The following is an 18,130-nucleotide window of genomic DNA, read 5'->3' as shown; positions in this document are numbered from 1 at the left end:
CCAGCCTCTGCCTCCCCAGCCCCTTGCACCCTCCCTCTGCAGGCTAGAGGAAGCAACAGCTGTTGTCTTCCTCAGGAGGTGGTCCACCTGGCATTGCTAGAATTTTCACAACACTTACACCCCAACTTTAACAACACACACACACACACACACACACACACACGGACAGACAGACAGACAGACAGATAGACAGAGGGCAGGGAAAAAGGCTGGGCTGGCAGCAATGACTAGTAATAGAGAAATGAGGAGGCCAGAGTGATTGTTTTTCTTCCTCCCATCATCTCCTGCTCTGCCTTCTTTCCTTCCTACCATTATCTGATTTTCTCATCTTTTTCTCCTCTTGTCATGAGTGTGATGAATATAAAGTGGCAAACTGGTCTTACCAAGTGTCAGTGGAAGCCGATCCAGCAAGCTGAATAGTTTAGGGCTAATAAAGTCAAATGCAAATAACAGAGGCCAAGATTTCAACCTGAATTGTACAGACTGTAGGTTTCAATTTTTCTGTGTAAACTTAAAGCTCCACTTTTTTTCCTTTTGGCCTGAGACAGGAGGGGCCTTGTTTATCTCATTTGCACCCAGTAGGCAGGCAGCCTTCTGGAAAGCCCAGAATAGTTAGGGGCAAAGTAGGATAATTAAATGACAGAAAAACGAAATACAGTTCAAATCAAGGCTTGGAAGCCTCCTGCTTTGGGAGAATGAAAATGGCAAAGGACTCTAAGCTAAGAATTTTAATGAGCTTATAGCCTCCTGTCTCCTCCTCCCACCCTAGTCTGCATTTCCAGAGGTAAGACTGGACTGAGCTGACATGAATTTGGTCCACGGCCTACTTTCAAACATGGGTTCTGGGGCTGAGGAGATGGCTCGGCGGGTAAAGGCATCTGTCACCAAGCATGACAACCTGAGTTCAGTGTGGTACCCACATGGTGGAATGACAGTACTGACTGCTTGGACTTGTCCTCTGTCACCTCATATTTCCTTCTCCTTCTCCCTCTGTTTCTGCTTCTCCCTCTCTGTTTCTCCCTCTCTCTCTCTCCCTCTCTTTCTGCTACTCCCTCTCTCCCATTTCTCCATCTCTCTCTCTGTTTCTGCCTCTTCCTCTCTCTCCCTCTCTTCCCACTCCCATCTCTCAATAAATAACCATAAAAAATGTGGGGGGCTTGGGATCAGGGACTGGTGAAGGGGCTGTCGGGGCCATGTCTGGTCACAAAGGTGGCAAAAAGAAGCCCCTGAAACAGCCCAAGAAGCAAGCCAAGGAGATAGATGAGGAGGACAAGGCTTTCAAACAGAAGCAGAAAGAGGAGCAGAAGAAACTCGAGGAGCTGAAAGCCAAGGCTGTGGGGAAGGGGCCCCTGGCCACAGGTGGAATTAAGAAATCTGGCAAAAAGTAAGCTATTCCTCGTGTCTGAGGTGATGATGGTGACCCTCTTCCATTCCTATTAAAACATCTGGATCCCCTGCTATAACATCTTTGCCACCTACAGCTAGAATGAAGTGTTATCCTGGAGCCTATTGTACATTGTAATAAACTTTTGTAGTAAAACAAATACAATGAATGGCTCATTGTCTCTAGTGTTCAGCAATTCCTACCTCAGCTCTGAATGGAAAGAAAACCCAGGCCAGAGCCTGCTGTTTCATCTTTGTTGTACTTGGAATTCTGTATCAAAAAAAGGGGGGGGGGATTCAGTTTGTGCACACGCATTTGTGTGTGTGTGTGTGTGTGTGTGTCTGTGCCTGTGTATCTACAGCTACATGGTATAGTAACTGCAGACAACCAAGCTGACATCTTAACAAAGAAGTGAACAGCTCTCAAGGGGCCAAACCTCCCCCTAGGAAAACATACTTGACTAAAAAATGTCCTGTGTGAACTTGTCTTTGGTATTGTCTTGCCATCTAGTGGCCTTGTCCTTCTCCAACACCACTTGTTCTCGCAGAAATCCAATCTTGCCCACAGGTGTACTGTCTGCCAAAAGTGACCTCTCCCTTGGTCTCAGAACACACTGCACCTTCCTAGGTCAAAAATCCCAACATCTGCGGCGAGATAGGCAGAGAGCAAATATAATGGAAACACACTGTGCGCATTTTTAAAAAAATCTTAACTTCTGGACCAGTACAGAGACTTCATAGTCCACGTGGGTCATGTGATTTGTCTACAGTTATAATCCACATGTTAGGTGGCCTTTTAAACGGGCCCTTTACTGCTCAGAGTGAAACCACAGCCCCTCTTGTGGTCCCTAAGGTTCCCCATGTCTGGCTCTCTGAATGCCTTCAGCACTTGCTCCAATCACCACCCACTTTGCTGCTCCTTCAGCACCCCGGGTTCTGTGTGCTTTAAGGGCTTTTTCAGCACTGTTCTCTCAGCTAGGAACATTCAGACAAGCGCATATTTGTTCTCTCTCTTTATCTCTGTCCTAAAGTCACCTACTTCAATGACCTACTCAAAATCTCTGCCTAAGCCAGGCATGATGGCACACACCTTTAGTCCCAGCGCTCAGGAGGCAAAGGCAGGCCGATCTCTGTGAGTTTGAGGCTAGCCTGGTCTACAAAGAAAGAGAGTTCCAGGACAGGTAGGGCTATACAGAGAAACCCTGTCTGGAAACAAACAAACGAAAATCTCTGCCCACCTTATCCTGTTTTTTCCTCATCAATTGTCACTTTGAGCAAATTATATCTGTTTTCATTCTTTCCCAGTAAGCTCTGTAAAAGTTGGGATTTTTGTCTTATTCACTGATACATATTGGGTATACCGCTGGCACAAAATAGTTGTTCTTTATAATGTGTTTGTTGGTGGGAGTGCAGACCTGATTTTGAGATCACTTGCTTACATGTGAATTCTGAAAACATAAATAGCAGTCACCTCTTCTCTGCGCGCTCCTATCCTGATGGAGATGCTTCTTACCCCTGAGCACCCCATTTCAAGCTCACAGGAGCTCCCAAAGCAGCACAGACACGGGCTGTAACCACCACAGGAGCAGGAAATACTAAATGAAGGAAGGGCTGAGGCCAAGGTAGTGTAGCACCTCAAATGTAAACATTTCCGTAATGTTTAAGCTCTGCAGCTTTCTATAAAACAGGAAAGGCCAGAGAAGAGTGGGAGGGCCTGGGGTGCCATCTCTTGGTAAAGGAAGATGGCCTGGATCAGTATGTGGAACTGGAAAGGCTTGAAGAAATGAATCTTGGATTAATCTGAGCCCCTTGAGGAAGGCCCTGGGAATGGGGAGTGATGACTCATCCCTGCCTCTGGCTTCCCCGAAGTCCTCCAGGAGACAAGTACTACTTACATACTTACCTGGAGGCTCAAAGCTGTGCAAACTAACCTTCTAGACTACCCTCTCTGAACCACAAGTCAGAGAAAAAGCAGTCCTTAGCACCATAATGATTGGCTCTTCTGCAGATAATGAGCCAGAGGTGTAAAAACAGTGTAGTGACATTTTCTATTACCCATTCTAGCTCTCAAGTAATGGACACAGATCTATTAATTTATTCAGCAAGTTTTAAGCACTATAACCATATATTTTAACCCAGTTTTGCTAGTCTGGCTACCTCATGGCAGCTCCCTGTGGCAACTCCCATGGTGACCTTCTCTGCTCTCTACCTTCTTCCTTTCCTCTTCTTCTGTTCCCTACCTGAGACCCCTTGACTGGGATGGAAGCCCTAGCTCCTGTCCTCAGTGCCCAGATACTGGCTGATCAACTTCTTTATTAACCAATCAGATATGATGAAGCACAGTGTTTACACAACATTGAGACAGCAGATTCTTCATAGAAATGACAGTGTTCATGTCTGGACTGCAACCAGATCTCTGGGCACAGAAATCAGCATCTGAACACACAGTGCTGAAGACCATCCCCCAACACAGAGGCACATGGAGAAGATTAATGTCAACTCTCATTGAAATTCAATTGAGTTGACACCTGTGTCATGTTTTAATAAGAATCACTAAAACCAAATGGCCAGGGCCAAATACAATATAGTTTTGAATATGAGGTTTCGAGAGTCCTTGTTGCTGAAGATGCTCAGGCAGGCCTATAAGCTCCACAAACATCCACTTACTTAGTACATTTAAGTAGAGAGGCATAAAGCTAGTTCCTCTCCTGATACCCATGCTACCCCCCAGCCTTCCCCAAGTCAGATACAGCATAGTTCACGCCTATCTCTAATTAGGCAGCATGTAAAGTCAGAGGACTGCCAGCCCAGCTAAGTTGGCTGCATCCCCAGCCCTCTGAGCCAGTCACAGCATAAGGACCGAAAGAGAAGACTGAAAGAGATAAATGAGGACAGAGGAAAGAGAAGAAGTTCTGACCAGAGGGGATATAGTTGTGTCAGTAATAAGATGGACAGAGGAGAAACATCTTTAGGGCATAAGGACACTCACATGAGAGGGAAAGCGTGGAAGAGAGGACAGTGATATTGGGGATAGAAAAATTTGATGACAAAAATGGAGATGGGGAGGTGAAACACAGACTTAGGACAAAGGGAATCCAAGGGTGTCTCACTCATCCTGCCCAGCTTGGGTCTGAAACCCTTACAAGGGACGATGTAAGAATGAAGAAAGGACAGACACACGTACAGAAAAGCTGGAGTCAGGTGGGTGCATCGCCCCAAACCCCGGCATGTTTCTACGGGCAGTAAAGGCAGAGGGCATCTTACGTTACTTTTATGTTGCTACACAACATGCACAATGGAACACAATGACCAAGGAAACTCATTCTTTTTTTTAAAAATATTTAATTGGGCTTACTCTTTCAGAGGATTAAAGTCGGTGATGTTGAGTGAATGCATGGCAACAGGAATGGCTGAGAGTTCACATCTTGATCCAAAAGCAGGAGGCAGAGAAAACACGAGCTAAACAAGCAATAGTGTTTTTGAAACCTCAGAGCCTAGTGACATATTTTCTACAACAAGGTCTCTCTCTTAGTTACTCTGCCATTGCTGTGAAGAGAACACCATGACCAAGGTAACTCATATATATATATGAATATATACACATATTTTTTTTTTAAAAAGCATTTCATTGTGAGGATTGTCTGGTTACAATTTTAGAGGCCTAGTCCGTGACCATCAGGGTGGGAAGTAAACAGGCATGACACTGGAGTGGTAGCTATGGGATTTAAAAAAAACAAAAAACAAAAACAAAAACAAACAAACAAAAAAACGGATCTCTCTACATAAGCCCTGGCTGTCCTGAAACTCACTATTCAGACCAGGCTGGCCTGAATTCACAGAGATCCAACCTCCCTCTGCCTCCCCAGTGCTGGAATTAAAGGAGTACACCACCATGTCTGGCCCAGTATCTGAAGACGTTACATCTTGGTCTGTAGGCAGTAGAAAGACACTGGGCCTGGCAAGGACTTTCAAAAACTCAAAGCCCACCCCTAGTAACACACCTACTGCAACAACCCCACACCTATTCCGACAAGGCTACCCCCCAAATCCTTCCCAAACAGCTCCACTACCTGGGGACCATTCTCGTACCTCTGCCTGGCCCCATAGCCTTCTAGCTACCTCACAATGCAAAATGCATTCAGCTCAACTTCAAAAAGTTCCCCACAGTCTTCCAGTCTCAACACTGATCAAAGGTCCAAGTTCTCTTTTAGTTCTTAAAGCAGTTTAGACCTTCATAAAATGAAAAAGCAGATCACATACTTCCAACATCCCATAGTACAGAATATACATTACGATTCCAAAAGGAAAAAATAGTGTGTAATGGTGAAATACTGGACCAAAGTGGGGCTGAAATCCACAGGGTGAACTCCAAATTCTGTCTTAGATGGCTTGTCCAATCTCCTACTCCTCCCAACTTCTCTCTCTTGAGCTGGTCCCACACTCTGGCTGCAGCTCTCTTCGGCAGGCATCTCATCCCTGCTCTGGCATCTCCAACATCTTTGGGTCATCAACACAACCCAGGATTTATCTTCACAGCTTCGTGGAACGACTTCTTTGGGCCGCCAAGCAGGGACTCCTCTTCCACGTACCTGGCTTCAGCGGCTTTCCTGAACTGTAGAGGAAGATGCCACAACCCCTTTCCTGTATCTTTGTTGATTCTAAATCTGAATCATATGGCCAAGCTGTCATGTTCTTCTGGCTGTTGGGTTGGAACCTGACCCCCTCGCGTTTGCGTAAGCTTCCAGTTGTTGGGGGTTTCTAGGATGAGGCAACCCCTCAACTTTATTCCTTTCATAGGTCACAGGATTATCCTGAGGGTACCACTCCTTATATTACATTTTTTCTCATCTCTTTCAGCACAAGCCTTGGCTCCAACATTACATTTCCTGCTGCCTCTTTTTCTCCTCAAACTGTGCGTTTTTATTTCTTTTTGCCCTGCTTGTTCTTTTTCATTGTAGATCTGCCTAAGAGTGACCACAAATAACCATATGACATAGACCAATACTAGGATGTCTTGAAAAAAATTTTTTTTTTCTGCCAATAGCATTATTCCAAAACTCTTCAATGTGGCCTCCAACAAATTTTCTGGACAAGGGCAGAAAGCAACCACATTCTTTAGCAAAATACCACAAGAATGGTCTGTAGGCCACTTACTAATATTCTTGCCCCCTGAAACTTTAAGAGCCAAGCCTCCACAGTCCAAGTCATGCTCTACACTACCCACTACCATCATTTATGCTCCTACTTGGACGGCTCGTTAAACCCCACTTAAAGTGATCAACCACTTTCCTAGTCTAAAGTCCTGAGGTCTTCCATATTTCTCCAAACAACAGCATGGTCAGACCTGTCACAGGAATACCCCAGTCCCTGATAACTTCTGTCACTGTCACTGTTCTATTGCTGTGAAGAGACACCATGGCCAAGAGAACTCTCCTAAAAGAAGGCATTTCATTGGAGCTTGCTTTCAGCTTTAGAGAGTTATTCTGTGAGCATTATGACGGGACTCAGACAGGCATGACTCTAGACCAGCAGCTGAGACCCTCACACCCTGATTCACAGACAGAAGGAGAGAGAAAGACACTGGGCCTAGTGTGGGATTTTGAGGCCTTAAAGCTCACCCTCAGAGACACACCTGCTCCAGCAATGCCACCCCTACTCCAACAAGGCAACACCTACTAATCCTTCCCAAACAGTTCACCTAACAAGCGACCAAGCATTCAAACTAATGAGCCAAGGGGGCCATTCTCATTTAACCTACCACATTCATTCTTCCTAATCCTTCTCAAACAGTTGCATCAAATTTTTACAAATTGTAATTTTAGCTGGGTGGTATCTAACCCAGAAGATAGCCCTTTTATCCTGGCTAGTTTCTATGCTTACTTGATGCAAGCTATAGTCATCTGAGAGGAGGGAAACTCAATTGAGAAAATGCCTTCATAAGACCAGGCCGTGGGCAGGCCTGTAGGACATATTCTTAATTAGTGATTAAGGAGGGAGAGCCTAGCCCAGCCCATTGTGGGTGGTGCCATCCCTGGACTGGTGGTCCTGGGTTCTATAAGAAAGCAGACTGAGCAAGCCACAGGGAGTAAGCTAGTAAGCAGCATTCCTTATGGCCTCTGCATCAGCTCCTGCCTCCAGGTTCCTGCCCTGTTTGCGGCATGGCCATGATCCTTCAATGATGGACAGTGGTTTGGAAGCGTAAGCCGAGTAAACCCTTTCCTCCCCAGGTTGCCTTTGCTCCCAGCAACAGCAACCCTAACTAAGACACCTCCCGTTATTCTATTTTGCATCAGGCCTCTCTTCAGTCTTTTCAACTCTTTATCACAAGCCTTGGCTCTAACATTAAAATTTTTGGCCCAAGTATTCAAATCCATGAGCTTATGGAGGCCATTCCCATTCAAATGACAACAGTCCATCCCCTGGCCACCATAGGCTCATGGCTATATTATAAGTGAAAACCCCCAGTCTCTTCCTGCATCAGTCTATTCCTAGTGTGACCACCACCTGCCAAACCCTAGACAGAGCCTGCAAGGATGGCCAGAAGAACTACCACCAAGGTTAGGAGCATATGTCCCTGACCACATGTGAACTCTCCTCAGGGAAGTTTACAGGTTTACAAGTATCATCTGGATGCATCTTACACAGTAGCCTAACATCTTCCTCAAGAAGAAACTGTGAGAGATTCCCTGCTGGTTCCTGTGCACTTGGACCAAGTTCTCTTGATTTTCAGACTTCTCAGTCTTTGGCCAAGTTCTGAACCCACTCCCAGACTCTGCTGTGCTCCTTCCCCACCAGTGTCCTCTCCTCGCCTCATCTCTTGGGTGCTCTGTGGTACCTCAAGCTCTTCAGAGAAGAGCGGGGGCTGGTGCTTTGGTGACCCACTCTCCAAGGAGTGTGTCTTCATATTTTTGTTTATGTTCAGATAATTGCCCAGGACTTCCCAGGTCTACTCACCAGAGGGAGAAATAATGCCTGCCCGCCAGGCGACAGGGAAATGACATGCCCCTACCTCAACCCCTCAGGTCCAGGCAAACTGCCAGAGCAGCGAGCCAGGGGCTTATCTCCAGGAGAAAGATGAGCAAACTCAAGGGGGATGGGCTTCCTGGTTTATGCCTTTGACCGTCTTTCCCCTGCTCTAACTTATGAAAATGTGACAAGGAACGGAATAATTAGATGGAGGAAGGGTGTGTGCCATTCATAGACAGTGCTGTTTTCATTCCTAAGGTGGAACTTCCCCAGCTCTGACCTGGTGAGGGGACTTCTGTGGGGACAGATGGCTGGAAGGAAAGAAGACAGAGAAAGTCCATGTCATATTTACCCAGCGCTTCATGCCACCCACACAAACCGTCTAACCCCTGCTAACACAAAATTGACAGAGATCGCTTGCCTCCTTTGTGGACGAGGAAACAGATCTCAGGAAGTGTAACTTAAAAGGAGTTTGTCTAATTGGCTAGTGACAGAACCTTGATGTGAAAATAGGTGTCCTTAATTGCTGTGCTGCCGTACCAGTTGGGCAAGAAAGAAAAATGTTGCAGAGACAGGACAAGTAGGTAAAAGTTCACTCGTGAAGAAATCGATCCTGAGAGTTCTGTGGAGCTGTGTACCCTGTGCTGGCCACTGTTACCGATGTAGCCAAGAAACCTTTTATGAGGTGTGCTGGGATCCTAATTCATTCTTTTTCCCTCTCCTCACTGACCTTCCCCCTTCTCCAGCCCACTGTGCTAGCAACCTGGGCTCCAGGCTGGCTATGGCTGGATCCATTTGGCCTCATGGCCAAGGGGAGTGTCCCAGTTTCATCTCTCCAGATCATATTTCCCTTGACCTTAAGGAACTCCTGTGGCCCACAGCCTGCTTGTCAGGAACAGACTGGTGAAACTGACAGCACTTCCTTCCTTCTAGTCACTCTCCCTTGCCTTCCTGCTTCCCTGGCTCTCTGTTCTGGCAGTTTGCCTGGGCCTGAGGGGTTGAGGTAGGGCCTGGACTTCAGGCATTCTTTCTCCCTCTAGTGAGGAGAACTGGGAAGTCCTGGGCAATTATCTGACCGTTGCCACGCCTTTTCTCTCTCTCTTTACTCTGTCGCAAAGTGTCTGGTGCCCACTCTCTGCCAAACCAGCTCCACTATTAGACCCTCCCTGTCTAGTGTACCCCTAGTTGGAGTCAGATGAGCTTTGGAGCTTTGGAGCCAGGCAGAATTTCATAATTCTGGCTCCTGGCTCAGTTAACTGACCTTGAACACTGTGTTACTGAATGTTTCTGCAGGCCAATTCCTTAAAGCAAAATAAGAACAATCCTACCTACATACAGGATTGTAGAAAGATTTAGAAATAAAATTCAAGGCCAGGAGGTAGTGGTGCATGATTTTAATCCCAGCATTCTGGGGGGCAAAGGCAGGGGAAGTTTGAGGCTAGCCTTGTCTGCAGAGCTAGTTCCAGGACAGCTGGGACTGTCAGAAAACCCTGTCTCAAAACAAACACAAACGCAAACAAACAAAACGCAAGCAGAGAAGAAAAAGAAATAAAATTTAGGAAGCTCCAGCCATCCCTGGGTATCAGAAGGCACCAGATATTGACGAAAGGTCGTGGTAGTGTCCCTCTTTGGCAGACAACAGAGTAAGCAGCGCACCAAGCCTCCAAGGGACTTTGTTCTGCTCCTGCAGCTCTCAGGGGTACCCTAGAGGCCTATCTGCAGGCCAAGGCCGCTGTGAAACAGTAAAACAGGGTGGCAGAGGACAGGGGAGAAAGGAGAAGGACGACCTGAGGCATATCCTGAGCGGCATAGTACTCACTCTATGTGTGTGAAAACCTGCGTTCAATCCTCAGTTACTGTCAGAAGAGAGAGAGAGAGAGAGAGAGAGAGAGAGAGAGAGAGAGAGAGAGAAAGCAAAAGTATTAAGAGGAGAGCTGCAGCAGGGAAAGTGACAATTCAAACTGGATGTGAAGCCAGCAAATGGATGAGTTGGCCTTGAGGCTGGAAAGTGAACACACACTAAACACACACTGTAACTAAAGGCCAGACAACTGAGCAGAATCACCACTTCCTGAAGACAGAACACTGCCATCAGATTGTGACTCACAGAATACTCATAAAATAGTTACAAACTTTTACCCAAAATCATAATTAATAATTTAGTACTCCTATGGTTGTCATACTGGACATTTACGCATTTATTTATTCATGTGTGTACGTGTGTGTGCTACTGGAAATAGAACCTGGAGACGCATACATGCTAGGCAAGCATTCTCTCACTGAGTTACAAACATTTCCCAACCATTTATTCTAAATAAATGGTTTTTTACTGAGATGCATAGGAAGGCAAACACTTAGAGGCACCTGATTTTTTTTCTCCACAATTCTTTGTTGTTGTTTTTTGTTTTTTGTTTGTTTGTTTGTTTTTTTATTGCAAAGTAAAGCTTCCTGGGTACACAATGGAATACTACTCAGCAATTAAAAACAAGGAAATCATGAAATTTTTCCTTGTTTTTTCTAGTGGGTACTAGACCTATAAGAGGATAAACATACTGAAATCTGTACACTTAAAGAAGATAAACAAGAAAGAGGATCCGGGGTAAGATGATCAATCTTCACTTAGAAAGACAGATGGGATGGACATTGGAAGGAGGAGAAAACAAGTAACAGGACAGAGGTCCTCTGAAAGATTCTACCTAGCAGGATATCAAAGCAGATGCTGAGACTCATAACCAAACCTTGGGCAGAGTGCAGGGAATCATATGAAAGAAGGGAGAGTTAGCATGACTTGCAAAGTACAGGAGCTCCACAAGGACCAAATATATCTGGGCACAGGGGTCTTTTCTGAGACTATTTCTCCAACCAAGGACCATGCATGGATATAACCTAGAACCCCTGCTCAGATTTAGCCCATGGCAGCTCAGTATCCAAGTGGGTATCCTAGTAAGGGGAACAGGGACTGTTTCTGACATGAACTCAATGGCTGGCTCTTTGACCTCCCCCCAAGGGAGGAACAGCCTTGCTAGGCCACAGAGGAGGACATTGCAGCCAGTCCTGAAGAGATCTAATAAGCTAGGGTCAGATGGAAGAGGAGGAGGACTTCCCCTATCAGTGGACTTAGAGAGGGGCAGGGAGGAGATGAGGGAGGGAGAGTGGGATTGGGAAGGAATGAAGGAGGGGCTACAGCTGGGATACAAAGGAAATAAACTGTAACTAATAAAAAAATTAAAACTTAATAAAAAAAAAAAGCTTCCTGGGTATGGGTGATAGGGGCCTGCGACTCGCACATGTGGAGGTCGGAAGATAAGTTGCAGTTCCTTCTTCCTTTCCACAATGTGTTTCCCAGAGACTGTACTCGTGTCATCCAGCTGAGTCACTCCAGCAGCTGCTGGAGAGTTCCGATGTCTGCTATCTGCTCGGAGATGAGAATCTTCCTCACAAGAATCTGACGTGGCTACAACCACACCTTCAGTGCTTCTTCCCAAAACGTAACTAACTTCTAGCTGTCTTTGTTTCCTGAGAAGATCAGCTACTAAGGTAGAATTAAAAACGAAGAAGTTGTGCCAGGCGGTGGTGGCACACCCCTTTCGTCCCAGCATTTGGCAGGCAGAGGCAGGCAGATCTCTGAGTTTGGGGCTGGCCTGGTCTACAGAGTTCCAGAAGAGTCAGGGCTAGACAGGATTTTTCTGTGCAACCTTGGCTGTTTTGAACTCACTTTGTAGAGTACTGTCACAGTCCTTTGTACAGAGTGGCCTCTAACTCATGGTGGTCCGCCTCCCAGAATGCTGGGATCATAGGTGTCCAGGTGAGATACCTCTTAAGGATGATTATTTACCTGATAATGGTTAATACAACAATCAATTCCAAAGAGTATCGTATAATTGAATCATAGATGGAATATAGTTTAGTTTATATTCTTTTGTTTTGTGTTATTTATTAGATAATTCTTTTATTATTTACTGCATTGCAAACGAATATAGTTCTGAGATTATCTAGCTCACAAAGCTTCTCCTAATGCTTATCTTCTATCCCCACCCCAAGACAGGGTCTCTCTGTGTAGCCCTGGCTGTCCTAGAACTAGTTTTGTAGACTAGGCTGGCCTTGAACTCAGAGATCTGCCTGCCTCTGCCTGGTTACCCCACACATACTCTTATCCTGTTCCCATTGGTTGGGTTATTCAACAGTAGAGGGCCACTTGCCTAGCATTCATGTCTCAACTTGCCAACCAGCATGTCAGTCAGTTCCCATGTTCATGTCTCTCTCTGCCAACCAGGATGTCAGCTACCCAGCGAGGTCTTGGGAACTTAAACTTTATTTGACTCCTATTCAAAATGGAGGTTTTATTCAAAATGGCTTCAGTTTGATTCCTTCTTACACATGGAGACACAGAAGCATTAGAAAACCCCCTTGCTAACGTCATCTTGCTGGAAGTCCCCAGTTATAGGAGAAAAAAGAAAAAAAAAATGTCTGTCATGATAGAAATATGCTCTGACAGAAATTCCCTTTTAACCTAGGGCGGTGAGTAAGAAACATCCACACAGGGATACATTCTAAGGCAGCCAGCATCATGTGAATTCAAAGCGACTACACAGAAAGTGCTTAAAAGAGTGGTTAGCATGCAGGGAAAGTGTGAGAGGTATCGATACTGATACTTTCTACTGTGGTGTCAAATGCTGAGTCGTCAGATCTGCAAGCACACTTGAGTTCTATGACAGAACAACAAAGGATTCAAGCAAAGTAAGCCAAGCTCCTCCTCATCTTCTACTGCCATGGGGCTGGAGAGATGGCTCAGTGGTTAAGAGCCCAGCAAGAGCAGTCCCAGCACCACACGGTGGCTCACAACTATTCGTAACTCCAGTTCCAACACATCTGGAATTTTCTTCCGACCTCCTCAGTTGGCAGGCACACATACATACGTGCAGCCAAGACACTCCTAAACACTCATACACGTAAAATCTTCTTTTTAAAAGGCTCCCAGTAAAAGTAGGTAAGGTAAGGTAAGGTTCAAGGTCAGACAAAAAAAGACATTAATTCCTCCAAGTGTAAAAGAAACTTAGTAAGTTAATTTATCAGGGTTGAAAGGATGCATCTAATTGGGGGAAGGAGGACATCAACAATTTTGTTGAGCATACCTGTAATCTCAGTCCTCAGTAGGGTCACTGTAAATTCAAACCCACCCTAGGCTACAGTGATATAGTAGTTCAAAACCTAGAAAAATTATGTTGTGAAAACTTTCAGGGGTGTGCAGGGTCGTGTGTAAGCATGTTCACGTGTGTGGGAATGCACACAGAGGCTAGAGGTGAGGCCAGAAAAGTAAGACACAGCTGTCTCAGACATATGCCCAAGATCATACAGGCAGTTTAGGCAAGAACTCAGATTTTTTCTGTCATCTGTCTGTCTTTTTCTACCAGTCTAGTGATGTTTTCAAGCTAGCACTCTAAGTAGTAATTCTAATAATTAGTAATTTTAAATGGAGCTCAAGCATTTCCCAGGGTCTAACCCACGACACATAGGACTTAGCAAAAATCAACCTGTGAATAGATCGACCCCTGGATTTGAGACAAAAACTTATCCATCCAAAAAGGTATTTAATGCCCATAGTGCTGATGTGTGCATCCCTGACATTTTGTCATTCAGGCAGGGGAATCCAGGACCTGCCAGTCAGCTGGTCAAGCATGTCCCTGGCCATACCACTGGTTGTTAAAGACATAAAGAAGGACTTTGGGGTAGCATAAATATCTGCACCTCCATTAGCTGTTCAAAGACATTGGATACATCACAAAGGTCCTGTCTGGTGACACCCCAGATGAGCCTGTGACATCCTGAAGTATCTTATCTCTAGTAAGTGTCTGTATTTTTTTGTTTAATATGTATTTATTGTCTGGGGGTAGATGTGCACAGGTGTGGAAGTCAGAGGACAACCTGAAGCCACCTGACCAACCCGGCACCTACATTCTCTGGGTTGACACATCCAGAGTTGGGTCTTCAAGTCAAGCAGAGGCTGCAGAACAATTCCCAGGCTTTCCCCTAAACTACAGTAATTGCAGAGCAGAATTACTTCAAACTCCTGCCAACATATCTTGACAAGCCTGGGCTTTCTCTGAAGTTCCCCTCTTAGCTAATACTCAGGGATAGGGATTATGTGGACACCACACATATGGCCCTAAAATTCACTTGAGTATAAGAGCAGATCAATTGCTTGTTTCCCAGTCTTCTTGGCTGTACTGTGGCTATGGAGGGAAAGGTAGTTGTCATTAGCAGAGAGCCACTGAAGTTTTGTGAGATAGTGGCTATTATGGTAGGAACTTATTTATGAATCTCTCAGATATGTTAACAACAAAAAAATCTGGGTGAGGTAGGTAGGTACAGCACTTCTATAACTGTAAATATGAAATTATTTCAAAGTGAAAGTGTTAGGAAATATAGAAAAGGTAGAGGTTCCACGCGGGTCCACAAATCACACCACGAGATCAGTTCCACGTGGGAGGTTTATTAGGGAAGGGGGTTACAGAGAGGGAGAGAGGGAGAGAGAAAGGGACAGAGAGACAGACAGAGAGAGAGACAGAGCCAGAGAGAGAAAGAGGAAAGGAGAGAGAGGGACAGAGCCAGAGAGAGGAAGAGGAAGGAAGAGAGAGAGGGGCAAAGGGGAGGGAGGAAGAGAGAGAGGGGCAAAGGGGAGAGCCCCGTTCTCTTATGGGGTGACCCAGGGACATGTGCAGATAGCTTAGGTGTCTTCACAACTGCCTGATATCAAGTCCCTTGGGGCTGGCCATAGAAGTGCCTGTTTACTGATCCCAACAGAAAGTATTTTAAAATTAACAAAAAAATAATTTATCAATATACTCCATGGTACAATTTTATTTCCCATGAAAATAATGCCTTAAGGGATTTCTTTTTTTTTTTAAGATTTCTTTTGAGCTGAGCATGTAGCTAACTTGGTAGCAGAATATTTGCCTAACAAGTATGAGGTCCTGAATTTAGATCCCCAACAAAATAAATTTTCAAAACGTATTTTATTAACATATGCTGATAAAAAAAAATAGTGGTGGTAAAATATGGACTGAAGGCATTTTCCTTGAAACCCTCCGCGCATCTGAGTTTCTGAGTTCTCCCTGGAGTACCCTGCATCAGTGGCGAAGAGTGAGGCTTCCCGGAGCCTGGATACTGAATATCATGGATGATGAAAAATCCTGAGACTCAAAACTTTCAAATGAGAGTCAGGGGTATTCCTGTAGACTGCAGAACCACAGGCTCATTTTAACAGAGGATCCTCATAAAGAGGTTTACCATAACTTCAAGAGGCTTCAGACAGAGTCCTTACTTCCATCTGAAACTAACCAAAATTCACTGACCTCATTACTGACCTTTTCCAAGATCTGGGATCCCCCCAAATCAACCAAGGACAGCATTCAGAGAAGCCACCGTGGGAGGCAGCCCAGTGTTCTATGGTCTCCTCGTCTTACTTCTCTCTTGGCTTTTGCAGCCTCAGCCGACCTCTGCCCAGCTTTCTAGACATTCAGACTGTTTGCATTCTTGTCACCTTGTCTTCCTTTTTTTCTCTCACAGATATAAAACCTCACAAAGAAATCACAGAACTGAATGTTCACAACTTCCTTCTCACTTGCGGATTTGAAGACAACCGCCTAGCCAAATGCCAGAACTTCAAGGCAGCCCACAGATAGGAGTGTTCTTGACTTCTGGCCTGGCCCAAGGCAGTTGGCCATGGACAAGTAAGCCGTTTGGTAGACATTTACCTAAAAATCTCTATGTCTAGAGGAGTAGAGCCACGAGCAGCTGTCACTCAGCTGTGTCTGTGAACTGTGAACTTGGAGGTTTCCCTGCCGGGCCTGTTTCAGCCTTAAATTCTACAGGGTTTTACATCTCCTTCCATAAGGTTTCTACCTAAGCAACCTGCGAGTCATGACTTCCCTAGGTCACAGGCACTGTTAGCAGTCCCTGTCATATACTCAGCTCCAGACAAGTCCCCAGAATCCAAAGGAGAAGATCAGAAAGTGTGTGCCCCACCTCACATGCCCCTCACCCTGCTGGTCACGGAGTAAACCTGCCCCTGCTGCACTATTCTTAGCTTCCTTCCTGAGCGGTTAGTCTTTCATCACCTGGAGGCTATTTGAAGAAGGAATCCTAAAGACCCTACTAGGGACCCATGGGATGGCTCCAGGGATAAAGGCACCTGCCTGCCTGCCTACTCTCAAGCCCAAAGAACCCAGCTGTATCCCCGGAGCCCACATGATTGGAAGGAGAGACAAGACTCCTACAAACTGTTTTCTGTGGCGTGCTCACACACAGTCAGGCGCACACACACACACACACACACACACACACACACTAAAACAAAAGAATTTAATTATTAAAAACAAAGGAATCTTCCTGGGTTTAATTGTATGTGCTAGACTAGCCTCCTGGGGCTTCAGGCAAGTAACCCAGAAAGAGTTATGAATTCTTTTTTGTTGATTTTTTTTTTAGCTATTCATTGATTGTGAATTTCAAATCATGCTCCCCAATCTCATTCACCTTCCTGTCCCTTCGAATTTGCCCTCCAAAATTGCAACCCCCCACCAGAAAAGAAAAACTTTTTAATTTTTAAAAAGAGAGAGAGAGAAAAAAAAAAAAACACATTTCTTCATGGAATGTACTGTGTCACACAGTATATTCTTTTGCCCACAGATCTTTACTTGCAAATGTTCATTGCAATGAGTCATTGGTCTGCTTCAAGGCCTCTGGCTTTTGCTAGATTCTGCTAGACTTTAATGTTAGATCCTCACAGGGACTCCCCTCAGATATCCTGTTTGTTGCCCTGTGTCCATGGAGATCCTACAGCTGTGGCCCTAGGAGACCGGCCCTTTCATGTACTCCAGTAGATCATAGATGGACTGGATGTTGGGGTGAGCCATCTCAAAGCCCTGGGTCTGGGGCTGGGTGGTAGCTGAGTTGGTCAGTCCACCAGCTCTCCTTCATCCACACCACCAGGGCAAGCTCTCCAGCCCTGCCCCAGCTGGCCAACCCAAGGCCACAGCCAGCAAGGGGAAGGGTTAGCTCTCCTGCTCTCCTGCCCTGAGGTGTGTGTGTGGGGCACAAGGGAGGCAGCTCACCCATGCTTTTGCCACCAGGGCAAGCTCTACCATGCTGCCCAGGTGAGGTGCAGGGCCTGCTCTCCCCGATGCTGCAGCCATCGAGGGGTGGGGCGAGCTCTGTGCGGCCCTTCACCATCACCTAGGTGTCAGGAGGCAGCCTAGACCAGGGATGTCTGAACGGCCTTTGGTGGTAATGTGAGCCATGGACATGGACACAGACCTCTGCTTCTACGTGGCCACGGACCCAGAAATGGCCCTCAGTGGCAGCATGGCTGGGACTTTACCATGGTCTCAGGTAGCAGGGCAGGCTGCTCACATCAGGCTGCTCCTCTCCACCTTAGCCTCTCCAGTTCCCCTCTCTTCGTAGCACTCAAACCCTTCCACTTCTCTTTCTCTCCCATCACTCCACCACATACTTCGACATCCTAGTGGCTCAGGCTGCAGCACCACATGGCAGCCGTTGGACCTCTCTTTTGTTGGTGTTTTTGTTTTTCTTTTCATTTGAGACAGTGTCTTACTGGGTGACCCTGGGTGGTCTGGAACTCAGTATGTAGATCAGGCTGGCCTTGAACCCTTAAAAATCCACTTGCCTCTGCCTCCCAAGATCTGGGATTCAAAGTGTGCAGTACCACACCCAGCCCAAACAGGGTTCTACTATACCCATCAACCTGAGAAATATAAATCCAGAA

The 18,130-nt window shown here is 45.8% G+C and overlaps 1 protein-coding gene across 1 annotated transcript; it reads left to right on the top strand.

Annotated features, from left to right (window-relative positions):
- Positions 1-24: 24 nt before the first annotated feature.
- Positions 25-1,656, top strand: LOC132656478 (translation machinery-associated protein 7-like). The gene has a single exon (XM_060391257.1). It carries the CDS (start codon positions 1,194-1,196, stop codon positions 1,386-1,388), a length of 195 nt encoding a protein of 64 aa, XP_060247240.1. The 5' UTR covers positions 25-1,193; the 3' UTR covers positions 1,389-1,656.
- Positions 1,657-18,130: the final 16,474 nt, after the last annotated feature.

The sequence above is a fragment of the Meriones unguiculatus genome, chromosome 9, assembly GCF_030254825.1.
Source record: "Meriones unguiculatus strain TT.TT164.6M chromosome 9, Bangor_MerUng_6.1, whole genome shotgun sequence".
Lineage (NCBI taxonomy): Eukaryota > Metazoa > Chordata > Mammalia > Rodentia > Muridae > Meriones > Meriones unguiculatus.
This window is presented reverse-complemented; position numbering and strand designations above follow the sequence as displayed.

Coding starts and splice junctions, on each gene's coding strand:
- LOC132656478 (XM_060391257.1), top strand. CDS start 1,194: ATGTCTGGTCACAAAGGTGGCAAAAAGAAGCCCCTGAAACAGCCCAAG.